This window comes from Martes martes, assembly GCF_963455335.1.
Source record: "Martes martes genome assembly, chromosome: 8".
NCBI classification, from domain to species: Eukaryota; Metazoa; Chordata; class Mammalia; order Carnivora; family Mustelidae; genus Martes; species Martes martes.
Window position 1 is genome coordinate 123,986,806 of NC_137895.1, and position 23,706 is coordinate 124,010,511.

A 23,706-nucleotide genomic window follows, 5' to 3' on the forward strand; every position below is an offset into this window, starting at 1 on the left:
ACATATGTTTACAAAAATATTGTTCTCTATTTCAACACCCTCATTTATTCGCAGCATGTACCTTTTCTAAACTAAGGGTATTGGAAGCATTCGCTTCTCATCAACTTTGTGACAAATTCCACTCAGAACAGCTGCTACCATAAAATTTAATCTGCCACTTCCCCCCAAAAAGTCACTTCAATGAAAAATAACTTCACCTTCCTGCTAGTATTTCACAACTAATTAAAACTGAAAGGATGGGCTGAGTCCCCCCAGACTAGCTCCATCCACAAACCTGAACAATTACAGAACTGGGGAGGGGGGACACTAAGTCACGAACGTTGGAGAACATACAACGTGTCTCCAAACATTTGCATTGCCAAGAAGCAAAACTAGCAAGGATGTTTGGCAAATATAAAGGTGAGATGTGAACACTTCAAAACAATTATCTGTTTAAATCAATTTCCGTATTCAGGCATTCAAAAGACAAGAGTCATTATCTGCTCCTAATTCACATTTGTAGTAGCCACTGTTGGTACACCTTCTGTGCAAAAAAATCACAACCAAAGCCAAAAGACAGGCTAACTACCTTATGGCATTTATTATTAGCCCACGAAATGAAAACTTTCTTCAAATGTTTTCCTAGGTGCCTTAATTGTACAAGAAAATTAATGGGAAGTGGAACGGGGCCAACCTCTAGCTGCAGAACAAGGTTCTGTTGTCAAAACTCATTCACGCCAAGGTGGTGCTCTATGTTCAAAAGAGGTGACTGGAATGTTTCTTCAGCCAAGCCAGGGAAAATTAATGACCACCACTCAGAAATATACAGTCTGTTAGGGCAATGCCCTCAGCCCTGATCATCGTGGAGGGGCAGGAAGGGGAGGATGGAATGAGGGAGGGCATGAGAAAGAAGGCGGTCGTCTGTCGGGAAATCCACAGGACTCAATCATTCTGCAGGACTTTTCCAAGTTCCCCTCTAAAACAATCAAGGCATAAGTGACATTCAGGAAATAAAACCACGTGCACAATGTGTCCACCCTGCTTAAGTCAGAAGTGGTGGGGAGTCACTGGTGATGGCAGAATGGCCCTGCACTGCCCCTTTCCTCAGACCCCGTGTCCCAGCAACACCCGGGGGACAAAGCTTCCTCGAGGACTGGGGCCTCACGACAAATGGGGCTGCAATCTTATGATAAAATGTATTCTTGTTTTACACTAAAGGTGAGATCAGTACACCCTCCACATGACTGTCCCTTTGGTGCACGCACATGCATGCACACACACAGAAAGCCTTTCTGTGGCCTATTAGTAGGCACATTGTTTTCACAGCAGCCAGAGTGATCCTGTTAAAAACTTAAGTCACACATCATGTCACTCCTGTGCTAAATACCTCCCAACAGGACTCGCTCACTCCCAGCTATCCCAGCTCCACTATGGCTATAATGGTCTCCACAGCCCTTCACGGCCCCCATCTCCACTGCCCCCTCCTCCTCACCCTCCAGCCCCCACTAGCTGGCTGCTCTCCGTCTCATCTCACTTCCGCTGCCCACACTCCAGACAGGCTCCCTGACTGTCCTGCCGCTCCTACACCTCCGAGTTCTCTGTGTGTCCTTCCTATAGCCTTGGTCTGTGTCTCCACAGAGCTCACTCCTTCACCTCCTCTAGGTTTTGTCCATATATAAGAACTCCATTTCTCTGACCATCTTATTCTAAGTTGCAAGCCACCCTCCAAACCCCACCTGACCCACGGACACTCTATCTCCCTTTCTTGCTTAAATCTTCTATATAGAAGTTATCACTTTCCAGGGAACCTGGGTGGCTCAGTGGGTTAAAAAGCCTCTGCTTTCGGCTCAGGTCATGATCCCAGGGTCCTGGGATCGAGCCCCACATCGGGCTCTCTGCTCAGCAGGGAGCCTGCTTCCTCCTCTCTCTCTGCCTGCCTCTCTGCCTACTTGTGATCTCCGTCAAATAAATAAATAAGGGACGCCTGGGTGGCTCAGTTGGTTAAGCCGCTGCCTTCGGCTCGGGTCATGATCCCAGGGTCCTGGGATCGAGTCCCACATCGGGCTCCTTGCTCAGCAGGGAGCCCGCTTCTCTCGCTGCCTCTGCCTGCCTCTCTGCCTACTTGTGTGTACTCTCTCTGACAAATAAATAAATAAAATCTTAAAAAAAAAAAAAAAAATAAATAAATAAATAAATAAATAAATAAAATCTTAAAAAAAAAAAAAAAAAAAAAGAAGTTATCACTTTCCAATACACTGCTTATGGTGCTGTTTTGTATATTGTCTGCTTCTTCCCTCTAAAACAGAAACTCCAAGAGGGCGGTGATTTTTGTGCATTTTGTCCACTGCTATATTCCCAAATATTTAGGACAGTGTCTGGTCACAGCAGATGCTCAATCAATATTAATGAATGAATGAATTGTACCATTCAATAAATAAATGAAGATTGGACTGGAATTCTACCCTTCAAGGAATGGGACAGTAAGGTGAGCCCTACTGGGCTTGAGAAGAATGCAGGCAGAGTCAAGCCCAGTTTTACTCCCACCCACTCGACTTCCAAGGAGGCTGGGATCACAAGACAGTGCAACCCAGGATGGACCTTCTTTTCATGTTCTCCATCTGGCCATCCCTTTGTCCTCAATGCCAAGCTTCCGGTTATAAACTAAACTTCTGGTTATGACTCCAGTGTCATACTTAAAATCCACTAATCCCATGAACTCCTTTGGCACCCAATGAGCATTGACTGACCCACATCCATTCCCCAAGCCACACAATGCCCCCAGGCCACACCTCACAACACAGGCTACAAGGACAGAGGTGCCCACTATCAACAAATATCCACCATTAATCCAGAGCAGAAAAAGCCAAAAAAGAAAAGGAAAAGCATATCATTCCACCCAGGCACTTCACTAGCCTAGCCAAGTGTAGATCAGGAAACATACTTGGTTCCAGGCGCAAACTCTGCTCTGAACTCATGAACCTCAGAACAGTAATATAACTTCCTATTTGGACAAAATATAGAGATAGATGCATCAAGTTCTAGTCCAGCACGCCAATGACCACAAATCTTTTCTCATGTATTCTGCTAAAGTGAAACATGACTTTGGGAGGCGGTGGGGGGGTACACTCTGGATCCATTTCCTTGTTTGTAGAAATATGAATAATAGAATCACCCTGCGGAAAAGCAACATCACAGGTGGTAGGTGAGGACAGGGAGAACCAAAGTCTGGGTCTCCCTGGTTTCAACCTCTCTTTCCTGCCTTTGTGGATTTTCTCTGGCCTCGAATACCAGATATCCAGTCTGCCAGTCCCCAATTGCTTGCCCCATACCATGCGTCTTCAGGCTCAAAATGTGCAGTGACGATGGGTCAGGCTCTTCACAGGCACTATCTCATGTGACCCCCTCAACAGCTTCAGGGGCACCCTCATTTTACAGATTAGGAAACGAAGATTGGAGACACGACGTGATTTTCCAAGTGGAGTGCAGAGCTCAAACCGAAATGTCTGACTTCAAAGCTTGGGCTCCTAATGATTACACCACACAGCAAGGTTAGAGAGGCTAATGTATTACCAATTAACTTCTTGAAATAAGTCTATATGGAAATAAAATGTCTCTACAGCATAAAAGTAAGGTGCAGGGCTACATTTGTATCTGTTAAATGATGCATAATGTAATAAGGCCACATAAAATAGAGCAGGCAAAATAGAAGATTCATAATGAGCCTACACATGAATATATGTTTTTCAGAAATGTTTCATTGTCTTCAGAGTTTTTGAGAAATGTTTACTAAACACAGACTTAATGATAAAGAGAACAATTCCCCAGTTCAAAAGGCCTTATATTATTAATACTACACAGAAAATAAATATTCTTTAAAGCAAACACTAAAGCCAAATTTAGAAAGTGAATCCTAATGTAAATGAGCTGTAACACTAAATTTTCCCCTCTGTCTTCTGCACTCACCGGCTGCCACAGCACTGGTGTGTTCAGAGGCTCACAGTATGAAAGAGTATGAAAGAAAAAAAGCACAGCTCTCAGCGTTATTTGAAATGTTAAAGAGACAATGTATGTTCATATTAACAATTTGAAAAGTAGACACAAGAACTTCTGAAATATGGAGGACTGTGCCTGTAAAACTTTAAGTGTCCGGCTTTAAAATTCACACCCAAAACCCAGGTAATCACTGCATTGCTGGGGCTCAAACAATGGCTACCTCTGAAAAGTGGACAGCAGGTGAGTACAGCACTGCCCAATTCTGGAAAGAAGAAAACAGTCTGCGCACACCTTGGAAAGGTGGCAGTGTGGGGCCTTACTGCTCCCACATAGACAGGGCTGTGCTCGTTTTCTCTTCTCCTTCCCACACTTAGTGCCTCTGCAGAGATTAAGCTCCGTGGCGTGAGAGGACAGGAGTGGAACAGGCCCAGCCACCAGCCTTTGCTGTCTCTTAAAAGCCAGACAGGTAACTGCACTACAGTTTCAAGCAGAAATCCAAGAAATCCTATTTGAGAACAAAGGTTTTTAGAAAAGTTAAGAGTGTCCATCATACCACAAGGCTGAATATCTGGCCACTCAAGTAATAAAAACAGAAAGGGCCAGTAGAAATTAGAGAGGGAAAAAAAAAATCTAGAGTCATTCATTTATTTGGGGGGTGGGGTAGGAGGGAGGTTATTAATAGTGTAACTGGGGAGAAGTAGTTTTGTCCTTTTTTTAAGGTCCAAAGAGGTCTCTGTCTGGCATCCTGTCAACAGTATTACAAGCACCATGCAAAAAGCAGTCATGTGTAAGTGGACAAAGAGTTATCAAAAAACTAACTCAAGACAGAAACATCAACAGTTACTCGGAGGCATTCAAAGTTAAGATCTGATTATGAAGAGGAAAAAGGAGGCATGTATTTGGGATCTGTTTTCAAAGTGGGGGGGGGGGGCAAGAGCACAAGGGTGGAGGAGAAATGCTATTTTTCAAAGTATGCGTGAACCCCATGGGTGGGTAAGATTTCTATCTGGTATCAAAGTTCACCTGAGAGAACAGGCAGGCGAACCAGAGAGTGTGTCCACCGAAAACAAACCAGAACCAACACGAGCCTTATCACAGGAGCCACCTGCGCCGTGAGCATGTGCCATTCCTTTCGGAAACCCAGAACTTCCACGCAACTGCCAATGCTGCGGAAATAAGTCCACTCAGCCAAGTCCTGAGACACAGACAAAATTCCTTGTACTTCATAAAATAATAAAAGAAAGTAAAGCCATCTGAGTACGTTTCATGATAAAATTAATAATTAAATCCTGAAATTGAAATATAAATCCTAAATCGTGGGAATATTGCGATTATAAATCTCCACACCAGAATCTTTCAAGTGTGCTACAGTCATGAGATTTTTTCCCCCTTTCTTAAAAATAAAATGATAAGAATTGTGTCATTTTGTATGAAGTTTTAAACCATATTTCTTCTGGCCTTTTCCATTTGAACCTGAAATTCATTTCCCTATAAATATTTTAATGCCATTCTCTTATGAGCAGGAACAATCCATCAGAGAACAATTCCATAATTGTTTCAGAAGCTGACAATGCATATAATGTCACAAAGTAAAGGTCCTGAATGGAAGAGAATTTTATTATTAAGCCTTGAAAATAATAGTGAGGTCTTGAAAACATACTCATCAAGTGATGAAACAGACCCATGTAATTCAAATGCAGATTAAATTAAGTGCTTACAGGGAAGGGGGAAAGAGAATATATTCACTAAAAGTTTCATTTATGAAAAATAACCACATTGAATGTCTTTTTAAAAATTCAAAGGTCATTATATATATATGTCTTCCTTCTTCTATACAATCGGAAAAATAAGGCTAATTTTGCTTTGCTCCACTTTTGTTAGTGAAACTGGTATGGGCTGGTTGAATTGTGCCCCTCCCCCAACCCACTCCTAAGTAAAGATACGGTGAAGATCTAACCCCCCGCCCCCACCCACCATACCTCAGAGTGTGACTTTATGCGGAGGTAGAATTAGGTTAAAATGAGGTCATGAGAGTGGGTTCTCATCCAGTATGACTGCTGTCCACATGAAAAGAGGACATTTGGACATAGAGGACACACAGAAGAAAAATGATGTGAAAAGACACAGGAAGGAGGTAGCCATAAGCTAAGGAGAGAGGCCTGAAACAAATCCATTCTCAAGCCCCCAGAAGAAACCAATCCACGGACACCTTAATTTCAGACTTCTAGCCCCCAGAACTGTGAGACAATACATTTCTTTCTGTTAGGTAAGCCTCCTGGTTTGTGGTACTGTGCCCAGCAGGCCTGGCAAACTAACACAGAAGCTATGAGGACTTTTTATTTTGAGCCTCACAAACCATCTCTGTACTCACCACAGGAAAAATTTGCCAGGAATTAATGTCAAATTTATTAGGCTGTAATTTCTACAATCTGTCTCTTCTTCCACTTTCTAAAACTTGGGATATTTTCCCATCTCCAAAACTCTCAGAGCTCTCTTCTGCAAATAATTCCTCAAAGAGAATGGGAAATGATGAACATAACTAATCCTACATGGTATCAACTCTGAGTCGGTTATTGACCCGGGTTAGCTCGTTTGTTCCTCACGGTCACCAGAAGAGGCACGTACTATTGCTATCACGAACAGAGCAGAGCCCCCCTCTTTTTGCAGGTGGAATAACAGACACAGCATCACCAGTTTACAGACGAGGGAACTGAGGCACAGTGAGGTGAAGTAACTGACCCCAAGGAGGGCCAGAGCCTGTTCTCTTAACCCCCCACACATGCTTTCTTGTGATTCGGGGCCACGGCTCACGGGCTTCAGTTCCGGGGTGTCCTCAGGTCCCTGACGTGCCATTCATCTGGATCTAGAAGTTCAAACATTCCTCAGCTTTACATTGCATAGTTTGGTGTCTTCATACTGTTGGTTCTCCTAATATTTAATTTCTTATTGATGTTTTCAAACCTTTTCTGGTTTTAAATAGCTTCTTCTCAGTTGAAAGGGTAAAAGCTAACTAGGAATCGAATAACTCTACTTCCTTCTTTGTCAGCTTGTATTATCACTCTGTCTTTCCCAAGCCATAGTTCATCTTTTAAGTGTGTTTAAAATTTGTCTTTAGGGGTCGCTGGTGGCTCAGTCAGTTAAGTGTCTGCCTTCAGTCCAGGTCATGATCCTCGAGCACTGGGACTGAGCCCCACATCGGGCTCCCCCATTAATGGGGAACCTGCTTCTCCCTCTGCCCCTCCCCCTGCTCATACTCTCTCTCTTTCGCTCTCTCTTTCTTAAATAAATAAATTAAGTCTTTTAAAAAAAACTGTCTTAGAGTTTTTAATAAGCCATTGAGCACATTGGTCATTAGCATTTTTTTAATATATTTATTTATTTTAAAGAGAGAGAGAGCATGCTTGAACATGAGGGACAGAGGGAGAGAGAGAGGATCGTAAGCAGGCTCCATGCCTGGCCTGGAGCCCAATTCAGGGCTTGATCTCACAACCCTAAGATCACAGCCTGAACAGAAACCAAGAATCAGACACTTCACTGACTTACCACCCAGGCACCCCAGCCATTAGCTTTCTTGACCCCATTCTTGTTTTTTGTGCATTCTGGAATGCTCAGTCTTCCATCCTTTAAAAGGTATATTGTAGTAATCAGAGCTCAGAAAGCCCCTAGGAGATGCTGTACATGACTTTTTGGTTTTGTTTTGGGTGTTTTTTTGTCTTTTGTTTTTTAAAAATTTTATTTATTATTTATTTGACAGAGATCACAAGTAGGCAGAGAGGCAGGCAGAGAGAGGAGGAAGCAGGATCCCTGCTGAGCAGAGAGTCCGAGGCGGGGCTCCATCCCAGGACCCTGAGATCATGACCTAAGTCAAAGGCAGGGGCTTTAACCCACCGAGCCACCCAGGCACCCAGGGATTGGCTTTTGTTTTAAGAGGCATTCCCCTTTCCTCACTCACTGAAATAGCACATTTTCAATCAGAACTTTATTTTTCAGAGCCTTCTGCCTCACTGAGCCACCTTTCTTCTTATTCCTTCTTTCCTTTCCTCCGTAAATCATATAAAGGCCAACTGCTATCCCAGGACCCTTGCGGTCACCGGGTACACCGGCTCCTGCCTCACCGAGTTTCTCCCGAGCCAGGGCTCCTGCACACACACGGTCACTGGGGTTTCCTAAAGTCGGCCGTGCGCTGTGACCGGCAGCTCCTCCCTTCACTCCAAGGCAACAGAGACCACTTGTTCCAAAGCCCTCCCCACCGCTCCTTCCCCAGTCAGTCCTTCCCTCTTTTCCACATCAAGTCCAAAGCAGCCTGGAAACAGTGAAACTGTAAACAAAAGCAAAGGAAAAAAAAAAAAAATCAACTGATACTCTCCTGTCAACTTTCGGGAGCTGTGTCATTAAAGCCTCCCTTCCCTGCTGCCTCTCGCCTCTGTGCCAAAGCGTAAACACGCTGAGAAAGCTTCGGTTGTATCCTCCCATCTGCCCACAGAGGTGCCACTTCCGTTTCTCCTCCATTTCGTCTCACCCCCATGTTCTCCATCATCTTTCCACCTTCAAGGATCTTTCTTTCTATACATGGATCCACCTATTAGACGTTTCAGTTTTAGCAGAGCAAGGCTCCCTGCTGCCGGAATTTCATTATCATCCTCTTCCCACCCCCCCCCCCACACACACACTGCTGACATTGCGGGATCTCGTGAAACTCCCTTCGTGTCTCTGTGTTGGCACAAATGGGCAAGGTCATCGGCACTCCTCCATCGGTCCCTTCCAAGGATGACTGGATCCCTCCCCCATTCGGGTACTTCTTTTATGTTTCCACCTGTTTTTCTCCTGCTGGGGAATTCATTTTTAAATCCCAAGTAGCAATCTCTCCTGACCCACCAGAGAAGGATGCCTGTTAGAGGAGGCGTTTTGTCAAATGAAGGACTGTTCCCATTCACAACAAACGTGCTTTTAAAGCCAATCCACACATGTTTATTCAGTGTCTGTTACACACCCATCGCTGTATAAAGAAAAACCAATATGCTTTTCTTTCAACATCTGTCAGACTGCCATTGCACAGGACACTTCTTGGGCAACAGCCCTCAGGAACAAATCACAGGTGCTTTCACTGACCACTCACCCCTCAGGTACATATGACACAAGAGATGCACAAATAAACCAGCTTCCTGACTCCCGGCCAATTAAACCTGGCATTACATAACTGCCATTTAAAAAAAAAGAAAGAAAGAAAGAAAGAAAAGAAAACCCACAGAGGCAAACCCTCTAAACAGGATTTTCCTTCTTTAGCAGCCTCTGAGGAAGAACTGTTCTAATATGGTGTTTCTATTCCTGACAGGAATAACCCTTAATTATTATGTGCCTTAAGCATCTAGAAATTTTTAAATAGAATTTCACTTAATGTTAAGAAAATCAGAGAACTACACCAGTGGCAACAGAAAAGACTTTAAACAGAGAGAGAGAGAGAGAGAGAGGGAGCTGGCATGGGGGAGAGGGACGGGGGAAGAAGCACAGATCTTGACAAGTTGCTTTTGAAGTTCTGGAAATCTTAAAGAAAAGACAGAGTGCTGAAGAAAGTCACCAAAGAAAATTAAATTATTCTGTAAGAGAATGTAAAGACTTGTCATTTATCGGGGATTAACACATTCATCCCTGATTACACCTTGTCTCAGCAAGTAAATAAGGCATACTTATTTCCAGGAAAGAAAATACATGGATATGTAAATGAACGGGCACATGGTCTGATGGTTAAGCACAGGGCTCACTTAAATGACTTTGAAAAACATAGTTGTCACAAAGCGATTTTTACAAAGTATCTCTGTAGACATTATTCCTGTCATTCTTTGTTCAGTTGCATGTCAGTGACAAATAATCTAGCAATAAATTTCAATACGTCACCTAAACTCTCTAGTGGTAGCTGCTGTTCATGTATATGGTAAGTCCAAGCATGGCCAGCTCCAGCTGGGATCACCACAGGGATCCTCATGGAAAGAAGTCTATCCCCTCTCGTTGAGTCAGCTCTGTAAGTGAGGGTTGCCTGTGGTTGAGCCGTATTGCTCTGCCAGCCACAGAGGTTCCCCACCTTCCCAACAAAGCTAACTGGGCAGCAGGCTCTACCGAAGGGCCATTTACTGAGCACAACGTAGGTGTTGGAGTACACGAAGGCAACTGGGAGGATTCCCACTCTCCAAAATGTAATCTGTTCCGGGAAAGCCCTGCTTATTGATGAAAACCTAATCTAGAGAGCTGTATCAAGGGTCCTTCCACAAGTAGGTCCTCCCACCCGCCTCCTCTGTGCAGTCAGCAAACTGTTTACAAATCCTACCCAATTTCTACTGATAGGCTAAATAGACTTGGTGGGTGTTAGATCATCATTCTTAGTCATAATGGGACAGGAAGGTTCATGATGTAGGAGGGCAACACCTTATCAATAGTTCAAACGGGTTGGGGCTTTGAGTTGGGCAGTATCAGTGGACCTTCTCCAAGGAGCGGAGGGGGACTAGAGACTGAATAATCACACATGGCCAATAAGTCATCAGGTCTATGTAATGAAACCTCAATAAAAACCCTGAACACCAAACCTCAGTGGAGATTCTTAACTGGTGGACACAGGGAGACACATCCTGATTTCTACAGGGCAAGGGCAAGAAAACGCCATGTCCAGAACCCTCCCTCACCTTGCCCTACATGTACTCTCATTTGGCTGGTCCAGATTTATCTCCTTTAGGATAAAATAATAATCTTAAGTAGAGCATTTTTCTGATTTCTTTGAGTCATTTCTAGCTAAGTAATTAATCATGGGAACCCCCCAATTTGTAGCCAGTTGGTCAGAAGCGTGGGTGTCCCTGGGGACTTCTGAACATGCAGCTGGCATCTGTCTTGTTGGGGACCACACCCTTAACTTGTGGAGCTGACACTAATTCTGGGTGGCTAGCGGCAGAACTCCACTGCAGCATTGCAACACCCATTCTCAATTCCTTAAACACATGCCAGAAATAATACCTTTAAGAAGTCAAGCTCTTGCAGTTGACCTGACCTCCCCAGCCCCCTCTCCACCTCCAACCCAGGCTGTGAACTTCCATGGTCCGCTCTCAGCAGGAAACTGGCCCCAGTGGGGAGACAAATACAACTATCGTACAAGGCAGCCCTTTCAATAAGTGATATAGCTGAGGTATAAAAACTACAGTGAGGAGCACCTGGACACCTCTTTCGGTGGAGGGTCTGACTCTTGATTTTGGATCATGTCCTGATTTCGGGGTTGTGAGATCAGGCTCCGTGTGGGGCTCCGTGTTCAGTGCAAAGTCGACTTGAGATTCTCTCACCCTCCTCTCCTTCCCTCTCGGTCCCTCCCCGACTCAAATAACAAATAAACAAATAAAATCTTTTAAAAAAAAGATAATAAAACTACAATGAACACACAAAGAAAGTCTAGTGACTGACTGAGAGATTTAGGATGGCTTCACAAAGGCTGTCACAGTTGCGTACCTTAAAGATGAAACTAACTTTAAGAGGGGAGGGCAGAAAGGCATTAAAAACAGCATGAGTAAAGGGTCAGATCATGGGTCAAGTTTTATAATAATGAAAATTCTATCTTTTATTAACCCTTACTGTGTGTCTGAAACTGTGCTCAACTTATTATTTTGATATTCCAATGAAGCCTTAATCCTAGTCTATTATTATACCCATTTTACAGATGAGGACTCTGAGACTTAGCTGAAGACACTTGATGAAGGCACCAGGCAAGCAGCCCAGTGTGACTGGAGAGGGGAGACAGAAGCAAGCAGAGGAAGGTAGGTGGTGAAAAGCCCCCAGGTGTCTGTCAGAAACCCAGTCTTGTTTTCTGCAGGCAATGGGGAACCATCAGAGGTGTTTGTGCAAGGGAGTGAAGTCACCAGACCCATGGCTTCAGAAGATAAGTACAGTGGCAGGAAAAGCCTTCAGAAAGAGAAAGACTGGAGCAGGGAGACCAGTTAGGGGACATTGTTCAGATCACTGACCAAATATGATAAGAGAGGCCGAGCGCAGGCAAGGATGGAGGGAATGAAAACAGGAATGGGATGAGGGGAGGGAGGTGTGGCAGACGACAGAGATGCTTCAGGCTGCAGCAAAAAGTTGGATGGTGGGAAGAGGAGAGGACGGTACAGACGTCCAAACGTATCATCAAAAATATGTCTGTGCATCTGACGTGTCTTCCCGTGCTGATGTGTGAGCTCCTTGTTCTGTTCTTGATCGTTCTGCACACGCCTGAGTTGCCGGAGTTCATGTTCTTGATCAGTTAATGGATAATGAAGTCATACTTGGAGCCCAAACTCAATACTGGCGGGCAAGCGTCTAAGTGCACATCCCAGATCTTGGGCCCTCGGCTCTCCCCATGCTCTCTGCGGCTGACTTGCACCTGCCTTTGATGGATAATGAGCATCAGGGGGTCAAATCAAAGATTTTTGTCTAAATGGCTTTTTAGACTGCGGAGCTGAAGCAGAGGTAGAGCGGACCATCCGTCTACCTATCGATCTGATGCTATTCAGAAATACACACATCGAGCTAGTTTTCTTCTAGCTCCTCCCAGGACTCAACAGGAATGAGTCAACAGAGTGCAGAAAAGTAAACAGAAGTTGAACACAAAGTCACTCCCTCAAGGACGCCACAAAGAAAAAGGCACAGATGACTACAGAAAAAATTAATAGTGGGTTTCCAGAGCTGGAATAAACCATCCTTGCTGTTCCAACCTGGTCCTTCTCACAACTTCCTATTTTCTGGTTCTGCCTGTGCCCCCACGTCTCGGTTGGACAAGAAAGGCTGCAGAATGTTTTCTTCACTAGCAGAACTTCCGAATCAATAACAATGCTTCCACTAAGCCTGCGAAATGTTCTGGGCACTCAGCTCATAAATATTTCTCTAGATCCCACTTCTCACACTGCTAAAAGCCTAGGGCTTCCTCGTAACACTAACTACAGGGGAACGGAAACAGAAAGGAAAAGAAATTCAGCTTTCCGTTCCTCTAGAGGGGGAGCCTGGAGGGGCCTCAGGCTCTGGAGAAGGAGGGTGTCCTCTTGGGGTATGTCTGCTTCTCTCTCACTCCTGACATCCGCAGGAACCACTCTGCCTCTGTAAAGCACTCCTCTGAAAACGTTTAAAGAAGACATACCAAAACGCAGCCTTACACAGGCCCCTGACACATAATCAATATCCCTTGAAGCACACAAATCTGTATCCTGCATTAACCTTGTATTTCACTGTGATTTAGGACATATTCGCTGTGCTTCATCTCCAAATCTTTTCTTATCTGACATCATTCCATAATAAATACATCATCATAAAGAGACTACACATTGAAGGCACCTATCACAAACACTTTTTTTTTTTTAAAGATTTATTTATTTCCGAGAGAGGGAGAGTGGGAAGGGGGAGGGGGTGGTGCAGAAGGAGAGGGAGAGAAGATGTTTGTTTGTTTTTTTTAAGATTTTATTTATTTATTTGAGAGAGAATGAGTGAGAGAGAGTATGACGAGGAGAAGGTCAGAGGGAGAAGCGGACTCCCCAAGGAGCTGGGAGCCCAATGCAGGACTCGATCCTGGAAGTCCGGGATCATGACCTGAGCCGAAGGCAGTCGCTTACCAACTGAGCCACCTAGGCACCCAGGGAGAGAAGATCTTAAGCAGACTCTCTCAGAGCCCAACCCAGGGCTCGATCTCACGACCCTGAGATCATGACCTGAGCCAAAACCAAGAGGTGGACACTTAACCGACTGTGCCACCCAGGTGACCCTTTCCCAAAGACTTTTAAATGTGACAGAACTCAGTACCGAACACTAGATATGGTCTTCTAGAATGATTTCAAAAGATACTAAAATTCATGAGATACCATCAATGGTTCAATAAGGTCACTGAGAATCCAATCAGTTTGCATATACACTGGAAACTTTTTGTTTGGCTCAAATAAAATGTCTCTACCCCTCACTTTCAATGATCCAATTTTAACCAAAAAGGAAAAAAACCTATCATCCTCCCACGTCAAGTCTATGTCATGGAGCAAGAGGTTGAATTTTTTTCTATGTAGTATGTAACTAAAAAGTCAGGCAAGACATATTATAATTGACGCTAACTAGAACTCCCACAAACCACAATATCCCTCCAGAGAAACTTTTACTTTTAACAATGTGACACTTCTCCCTCTCTTTAAGGGGGAAATATGAGACAATTTTCAATTTATTATAATTAAGGGAGGGGACTAACATTTGCATACCTAGTAGTTGTCATTTGATGTGCTAAGGCTCACAAATAGTTCCCCCATTTAATTTCCACAGAGCTCCTCTTAGGTAGAAATTATCTTATTTCACAGATTATAATTACACCCAGAAGAAAATAAATGAGCATCAGTAAGGAAGCTTCTAGAACGATATCAAGTTTTGAAACCGAGCCTGCAAACAGTGAAGGGAAATCCTACCATGTTCCTTATGGCTTGGGAATGGCGAGCCTTTGTGGGGAGACTTCCGCCCTTGGTATTCAGACTCTGTGGAACCTGACTACCACACCACCATTCAGGTTCCTCCAAGCCTCCTCTCCCCAGCCAGGTTCTCACATTGCCCAATCTCTGTCTGCTTGCCCACGAGCGAGTAGGCTGGGCTGCACCCTGACATGGCAGTGGGGGGCAGGCGGGGAGGAGGCAGAACTACACTGATCCAGCACGACCTTCACATTCACTGATGCAGCTAATCTTCATCGAGTGCTAAGTGCCAGGCTCTGGGGATGCAGAGTGAGCAAGACAGATGCCCTCAGAGCCACCCCAAGCTAGTAGAGGGTACAGACAGAGAAATGAGTACACAGTGTGTTCATGGGGCAGTGATGGCTCTGACGGCTGAGAGGACTCCTAAAGGCCGATGGGTGTGGGATAGGATGTGGCTGGCCCTGAGAGCAGGAAAGCAATATCTGAATTCATGAACTCAGTGCACACAGCATGGTCCTCACCGGCAACTTTCAGCGCTCTCCAATGTGTGGGGCATTAAGAATACAGAACTAAACTAGTATTTCTCAGACTTTTTTGACCGCCACTCCCAGGAAAAATATTTTTATATCATGATTCAGTACACGTTGTACACAAACAACTGCGGGGAAAAAAAATGTTTGCCAAACAATACTCATTTCACTACTCAGATGCACTCTGATAGCCCCCTCTTTCCTTTGCTCTCTTTCTTGCTCTTTCTTTCAGTTTTGGATACAACCCTCTAAAGGGTGGCAACCCACAGTCTGAAAAACATTGGTAAAAACCTTTAAGAGGCACAACTATTCTTTCTCTGATATACTTCCTCTTCTCCCTCTACCCTCTTTTTCTTCTTTCATCCCTCAAAAAAGTACCACTGAGGAAATAAAAGCACTGCCGCTTATTGGAGGTGTGCTACACGCCAGAAACTGCTGGAACCTTGACGTGCCCTGTCTCCTTAGTCCCACACAGCCCTGTAAGGGTAAGCACTCCCGTTCCCATTGTACAGATAAAGAAACGGAAGCTTCGAGATCAAGGGGATTGCTCAGCAGAACATGATGAACCAGGACTCAAATCCAGTTGTGTCTTGCTTCAAAACTCCAATTACACCACAGTGCCTTTCGTGAAAAGTTCTTAAGTAATTAAAGCTAACTTAATAGCAAGAATTTCCCAGGTCCCCTTGAGATAACTCAAGCCCTTGGAGGGTTATAGAACTGGGTTTGAGAGGTCTAAATGGAGATAAGGGAAACACACGAGTGGAAAACTCTCTGGTTTAAACTCAATTTCCTTCCGTGTCCTCAGAGCACCCTTTAGTAAAGGCACTGACAAGGACTGGCCAGCAGAGGAATGGTGGGTGAGAGCTAGCGGAGCACTGGCCTAGATCGTCGCCCTCAAGACAGGCTGGCTGAACGGCACTGACCATTCTGGGCGGCTCCGAATGAGCGGCACTGGCTCAGCATCTCCCAGGCTGAGGAGAGGCCATAAATATTCACAAGACGAATGCTAACACAGGCAGAGTGAAAGTAAACACCACGCACAGCTCCCACTGTTTTATTTTTAACATCTCCCAAAATGATGTTAAGTGAAACTATTTGCTGAGAGGGAATCTTATTTGGAAAGATAGTTAAACATATTGAGCACAGATATTTGTGTTCTTTCAGCCCCATATTTAAAGATACGCTTGACACAGATACCAGGTATATCCAATGTGGGCAGATCAGAACAAATTCTCGGCCCCCAAAAAAAATTTCTGCCAAAGTGATGACTTGGGGAAATTATTGACAAGGTCCTACTTAAAACTACTGCATCATTACCTGGGGCCTCCCCTGACCTAAAATAACTAGATTTTGGTGCCGGTATGTGAACTGGCCATTGACATTGCTATTTAGAAGCTATAATAGTTCTCAGAAAATCTGAAGAAATAAGGTATTTTTTACAAACACATAACAAGAGTAATTTTGACCTGCACACATGGTAAGTTAAATAATTTATTTGTAGAATGGCCTTGGGGTTTATATTCTTTGGGTAGCTTGTTGGGTAGTTTAATTTGGTATATAAATTCACATACAAATATGAGGGGGTTTTTTTTTGTCTAATTATGTGTTGTTATTTTCTCAGCATCTCTTAGCAATAACAATGCTGCCTAGTCCTCTTTTCTTTGCAAATTCCATGATGAAAAAAAGTCCCGAATGTGCTGGAGAATCCACTGCCTGCTTATGAAACATAAAGGCTATGAAAACATGGCATGTATTCAAGTAGACCAGTTTGTTTTTAAATATTTTAATAGTGTGCACGACTGCATTAGGAGCTTAATGTGTATTATGCCCATCTTACATCTAGTGTGTAATACACTTTGATCATTCTATCAAAAGATCAAAATTTAAATATTATGTAAATTATATCTTATACGTGTTCTCCTCTGCATGAAATCAAACAGAAAACCTGTTTCTTCTCTAAACACATGAGAATATAAACAAGCAACGTATTTAAAGTGAAGAAAATACTAGCTACTTCATCCCATTAAAAAAATGCCCCCAGGTATCAATTAAAATAAAAAGCGTTCACGTAGTCTTAAAATAAACCTAAATGTCTGTTTATCCTTCCAAACTATTAAGCATATTCTTGATATTTATTTTAAAGGTTTTTTGTTTTGTTTTGTTTTGTTTTTTCACAAGAAATGCTACATAAGTCCACTTCATGAAAACTCCGACAGATTACGCAAATCAACACAAATGAAATTGAAGGGGGGATGCCTGGGTGGCTCAGTGGGTTAAAGCCTCTGCCTTTGGCTCAGGTCATGATCCCGGGATCCTAGGATCGAGCCCCACATCAGGCTTTCTGCTCCACGGGGAGTCTGCTTCCTCCTATCTCTCTGCCTGCCTCTCTGCCTACTTGTGATCTCTGTCTGTCAAATAAATAAAATCTTAGAACAAAAAAAAAATTATAAAAAAAAAGAAATGAAAGTGAAGAACACTGAATCTTCAATACTCAAAAAAAGTTGTCGTTTTCACAACTAAATGTAAAGTATGAACTTTAATTGGAGCAGCTATAAAAGCAGCTATAAAAGATATTCTTAGGACAATGGGGGAAATGTGAAAATAGATAGGTCTTTAGATATTATGATATTTTGGTTAATTTTCCTAGGTGTGACAATAGCTCTATGACTCTTTAAGAAAACATCCTTACTCTTAGTGTGTGGATGATGTAGTTTTCAGGAAAGAAACATCAACATACAAAACTAACTTGATGTATGAAATTGACAAATGGTCTGACAATGATATATTTGGACATATAACTGAATAGAAATATGAAACAAATGTGGCAAAATGTTAATAATGGTGGAATTTCAGTGGAAGATACACAGATGTTTGTTGTATTATTCTTTCATCCACTTTGTGTACATGAAAATTTTCACAATAACAAATTGAGGGGAGGAAGAATCATCGTTTTCATTTAAACATGGGCATATATTGACTCTTGAGCCAAAGGGTACAAATAAAATATTGTTCTACATGGACACAGAATGTTTCATTTTCCAGTAACAGTATGCCTCAGAGAATCAATTTTCCACCATTGACCCAGAGAAATTATGGCAACCCTTCTGGCCAAGACCACAGGGAACAACAGCTGACTGACATACACCACCTGAATTAGAGCGGAGGCATGAGAATCCCCAGAGGGTAATCCACGCTGCCCAGCGAATTTACATGGCAACCTGTTGCCATTGGAAAAATAAGGGTTGAGCATGGGGACCTTCCAGTCTGGAACCTTCACAGCAAACAGAACCTGCAACTTTGCCAGGATCTGTTTCTGGAGACAGAATATCAAGCTGTGACATGAACTTAAAGCTAAATTAAACAAATTGACACCATCAATTCGAATCATTCACCCACTAAAGCTAGATTTCTGTCTTCCCTTGTCACTCTGCTCAACAAAGTGAACCACCAGGTTTCATATTTAGCAAGAAATCTGAGAGGCTATCTCCCAAATTCCACTTAAACCTAATACCAAAGTATGTGAATTACATAAGAAAGTTTAGAGAGAAAAATCTGTAACCATTTGATTTAGACATACCCAAAGTATTTAAAATGAGACTCGGTCCTATGAAACAACACAGCAGGATGTTTCCCACCTACAGTTACAGGCATTTTGTTTTGGGGTCCAAATCCCACCAGTTCTGGGCTCTAGTCCACTATTAGGTCAGAGTGCAAACCAGCCATCCATGACTTGCTGCAGAATCTGATATTCTTTTTTAATTGGACTGAACTGAAACTAAGAATTAAGCATTGAATTGTCAAGTTGCCCTATGAAACCAAATGCTCTCTCCTCCCATTGTATCCCTTTTTTTTTTCTGGCCTTTTATTTTTATCATTTCTTTTCTCCGTAATTCAATTCTTTATCTATCTTTAGGTGCACATGTGTGTATATATATGTGTGTATGTATACACACACACATAATTAGATATGTATATAATATATGTTCCATCATATCATATTAAATGTAATTGTTCTCTTTTCAATTTCTTTTTTTCCTGTCCTTCCTCTTTTCTCCCAATTCCTCCAGGCCTCCCAGGCCACCCAAAGGCATTGTTATCACCAGGTTAAACTCCAGGCTGTGGAGCTATAAAGAATCTTGACGTGGCCCATAAAGCCTGATCGAATCAGGCCATGGGCTGGAGGAGTTAGGGGGGAATAGCTCACTTTCCTTTAAACTAAAGAATAATTAGCTCGTTTATGAGTTGTAGGAGACCCTTCCCATCTAGGTACTGCTGACTGCCTTTGATGTTAACCAGACCTTCATACCTCTCTTTAAGAGAAGCGGGAAACCATGACACTGAAAGCTCATTCTGGCTTCATGTTATCCCGATGAAAGGCATGGTAGAGGAGGGCTGAAAACATTGATGAGTTTGGACAACATCTGTGAACTTAACTTATCCCAGAAAGTCCTGAATTCTGTTCAGTGCCCTCATTTTCTGATTTCTAGTCTATCCATAAGCACTAAGCTAGAACCAACAGAAACACAAAGAGATTTAAAAAAAAAAAAAAAAAAGAGTTCTTCCCCAGAGAGGTACGAGCACACTATATTTGTTTATCAAAAGTTTACTATCTGTGAAAACACAGTCCCATGACTGAAGTGTCAATAACCATGAATCCTCCATCTCTAGAAGACCAGAACCAACCTACTTCAAAAACTCTAGAGAAAATGAATCTCTGGCAATATTCCAGCCAAAAAGCTAGGGATCCTCTGCCACATCCAGGCCTGAGAGGAACAGGGAAGAAGGCACCTCAACCATCAGGGTCAAGAGTCCACAGCTGAAAACACTCTGGCCTGAGAGGATGCTCAAGAAGTAGAGAGACACATGCTCCAGGGCAGCAAGGGAGACATTTGGAACCAAGGCCAATGTTTACCCATCTCCAGATTAGAGATATGATCTGAGCCCCTTCCTGAGTCTGTAAAGATTAAATGAGTCAGTATGCATAAAGTGCTGAGAGCAGGGCCTCATACATGGTAAGCACTGTAGAGATGCTAGCTAATTCCTAGGAGTATAGGCTAAAAGCATGCCTACAGAAAAGCCTGCCCAAAAAAAGGTTACCTTCTTTAATCCCCACCAACAGACCTACTACTAACCGCCAGAAATACCTACGTCTCGATTCTTCAGTTCCCTGTGTAAGCCCTAGGATCTCTGGAGTGGTCTCGGCTGAGATGAGGCGAGACTCTTCTCCCTAGCAACTGGGTTCAGATATAAAATTGCAACATGGCAACATCATATGATTAAAATGGAAAGCTGACATGCACTTCAGAGCCCACACTTTCTCAGGGTGTAGTTCTGCAGCTTCTAACAAACGTTCCCAACTCTGCAACACTGTGAACCTCAAAAACGGACTTTGTTGAAGACACACACAAATTACCCTCCACATTAAGAAAGACATCCATCCAGCCCTGATCCTCCAACACAGTACCTGGCCCCAGAGTCTGCGGCATAAACAAATCATCGGCCACTGCCCTGCCTGCCCCACACCCTGAGTCAGGTCTCCAGAACAGGCAGATCCACTCGCCTTCCTTCTCTGATGCCGACCCACACCTGGCATGCTATGTTGACAATACTTACGCATTACAATAGGGCTTCTTTTCATAGCCTTTGTAGTTGTTCATGTTGAGAGCCATCTTACAGACCTCACAATGGAAACATCCTTTATGCCAGTACTGAAAAAAATATATATATATATGTAAAAGTTCAGTACAATGCCAGCGCTTTCCAGGATGGGTACAGAGAGGGGATATTTTTAGTGCATTACCGCCCCACCCTTATTTGAAAATACTACAACAAAATGATTGTAGGTAACAGGAAATGTGTTTGCCTACTTTCACTTAAGTAAATGAGGCAGGGCGCTATTAAAATTGAGTTTTAAATGAATCCCCACCACAAGTACAGACTCTGACGGAAGAACTGCCAAGGCTCTCCCCATAGAGCACTTGTATGGGCAGCCAGAATGGAATCCTAACCTGGCTGATGGAGAAACGGAACCTGTGCAGTGGCTTACAAAGGAAGACGAATCCTGTTCAAAGTGCCTAAACATGGTGTTTGTAGCATCTCAACAAATGTGGGTCCACCGGAAGTCAGGCAACCCGAAAGAGCAGGAGGGGGGCCGTGTAAGTACCCCTAGGCGCCCCCATCCCTGTCCAGCTTCTACTAAATTGTGGGGAGGGGGGGGACTCAGTCCGGTTTGACTGACGAGGTGACGGGGTGCCCTCGTGAGGCACTTCCATCACCACACGTTCATCTCCCAGGGACGGCCTCCGGCCGGTTTCAATTATCAGTCACTCCGGAGAGCGCAGGGGTCGTCCTCCCAGGCTGTTCTACTCCATCTACGCCCGGGAAGGGCAGGGAGCAGGGCTGCGGGGGCCGGCCTGAGGCCACTTCCTCTGGAATTCCCCAGCCGGGTGGATGAACCCCCCGTGGGTCCTGCCCGCCGCGCCGAGCCAGGTCTCCGGCGGGGATTATTCTTAGCAATGCCGCAGCGGCTGCCCCACGACAGGTTAATTATTATTTGCCTCTCCGCCTCGCCGCCGACACGGGAGGCGCTGGGGCGGCGGTGAGGTGGGTGCGGGCGGATCCTTGGGGCGGGGATGCGGGGCGGTGAGGGGCAGGAGTGTAGGTGGGAAGGGGTCCAGCCTGGCCTCTCGGGACCCCGGGGCCGCGCTCTCGGGACCCCGGGGCCGCGCAGCAGCAGCTCTGCCAGTGCCGGCGCAGCCCCGCACCCTCGCCGCCCGCACCCCGACGAAAACCCTTGCCGGCTCCAACATCACCAGCGCCAAGTGTGCTGTCTTGATACTCCTGCGGGCGTTTTCCTTTGCGTGCCCTCACCCTGTGCCAAGACACTAACAAACAGAGACCCACTCCTCTCCCTCCAACCCAGATGCCAAAACTTCTCGGAGCAGGTGCAGCCCGGCGCCCGGCAGGTCCGGGCTGGCCCGGCGCCCCCCGGCTCACCTTATCCAGGCAGTTGACTTTCTCCGTGGGATACACGACTTTTCCGCAGCGGGCGCATTGGGGGTTCATTGTCGCGGTTCCCAGGGGCGGCGGCTGTGCGACAGCGGCTGGGGGCTCCGAGGAGCCGCTGTGACATCCCCCGGAGAGCCCCGCACCGCCTCTGGGCAGGCGGGAGGGCTGCGGGCGCCCGGGCGCGGGGGTCGGGAGTCGGCGCCGGACCCCGGGCGAGCCGGCCGCGCGACGCGCGGGAAGGGCAGCGGGGGCGCGGGTGGGTGTGCGGCGGGGCCTGGCACCGGGGGGCGGCGGCGCTCGCTGGCCCCGGCTCGGCTCCGGCTCGGGCTCCGCGCCGCTCGCTCTGCGTCGCTCGCACTCCAGGTACCGGTGACTCACACAGACACTGGCTCCCGCCCCTTGCGCTCACTCGCTCCCCCGCCTCGCCGCCGCCGCCGCCGCCGCCGCCGCCGCCGCGCAGGCCAAACCCACCCGCGCGCCCGGACCCAGGAGGCAGGGAACGAGCACGTCGGGCACCGGGGAGGGAGGGCGCAGCGCGGGGAGGGGGCGGCGAGACCGGGAGAAGCCCGCAGACAGCCGCGGGCTGCGACTGTGAGGCCTGGGAGCGAGTCTGGTTCCGCAGCCGCCGCCGGGGGGGCGGCCAGGTGGGCGGCGGCGGGGGAGGGAAGCGATGTGGGTGGGAGAAACGTGGTGGGGGTGCTCAGACCCGCGCACTCCCTGCCCCCCCTCTTCCGTCTGCTGCCCCAGCCGGGTCACCCCCGCGCAGACCCGCGTTCCCGGTACCCGGAGGACGCGGGCTTGAGCCCGCCCTCCTCCTCCAGCCCCCGCACGGCGGGCAGCGGCGCACCAACACCCCACGCGGAGCCGGGTCCCCGGGCCGAGGCCGTCCGGCCGCGCGCAGCCACGCGCTGGGGCCCAGCAGCCGCGACACCGGCAGGGACCCTCCGGGGGGCGCCGCGCGTGGGGTCGCGCCCTCTCGCGGGGGCGTCTTCGGAGAAAAGCGGGCCCCGCGCGCCTGTGTGAGATCGTCAGACCCCAGAGGAGGAAGCGACTTCTCTCACTGGCTCCCAGCCCCTGCACTTTCTGTATCTGTTCTTGGGGAACGGGTGGTCATTTTAGGCCCCTGTCGAGCCTTTCTGGGTTAATAAACGGTCGTCATTCATTCCGCTGTGCGTGTGTGTTCGCGTGTGTGCACTGTTTATTTTTACAGTTAAACACCACAGAATCTACGAAAAGTTCTTCACTTGCAGGAAGAGAAGCGATTACTAACCCATGGTCCTCACCAGTAAGTCCAGAAAATCTAGCTCAAGGCTGAGGTAGGATGAAACCAAACGGAATAGAATAGAAATCAGTTTTAAGTTTTAATAAGATCTCAGGTTATTGGACTCGCTTTATAAAAAGCAGCAAAATGGAGCTATGATGCCTGAGTTCAAAGCCCAGGCCTGCCATTTACAAGTCCTGTGACTTTATGCAACCGCTTAGCGTCTCTATGCCTCAGTTTTCTAATCTACGAAATGGGGATAACATAGCACTACAGAAAGAGCTCCTCCTCTCCTACTGTGAGGATTAAATGAGTCAGCAGTTCTGAAGTGCTTCAATCTGCCAGCCTCTCGGGGAACACTACATAAGTGTCAACTAGGATTATCAGCTTGGGTACAACAAATAAGCAAACACATTCCGTTGCTAGCACACAGATAAAGACTCAGTAATGCCACACAGCAACTACTGTGACAAATATTTCTGTCATTCTTTTAAAGTCA

General features: G+C 45.7%; 1 protein-coding gene across 1 annotated transcript in view; it reads right to left on the reverse strand.

The window, feature by feature from the left end:
- NEBL (nebulette) overlaps nucleotides 1–22,300 on the reverse strand; it is a 352,919-nt gene extending 330,619 nt beyond the window's left edge. Inside the window, exons 1-2 of the mRNA XM_080810108.1 lie at nucleotides 21,935–22,300; nucleotides 20,552–20,646 (exon numbers count right to left, since the gene is read on the reverse strand). Of these exons, the coding sequence (XP_080666234.1) occupies nucleotides 20,552–20,646; nucleotides 21,935–22,003 (164 nt within the window). The 5' untranslated portion in view covers nucleotides 22,004–22,300. The remainder of the gene's footprint in view (nucleotides 1–20,551; nucleotides 20,647–21,934) is intronic.
- Between the last annotated feature and the right edge of the window lie 1,406 nt (nucleotides 22,301–23,706).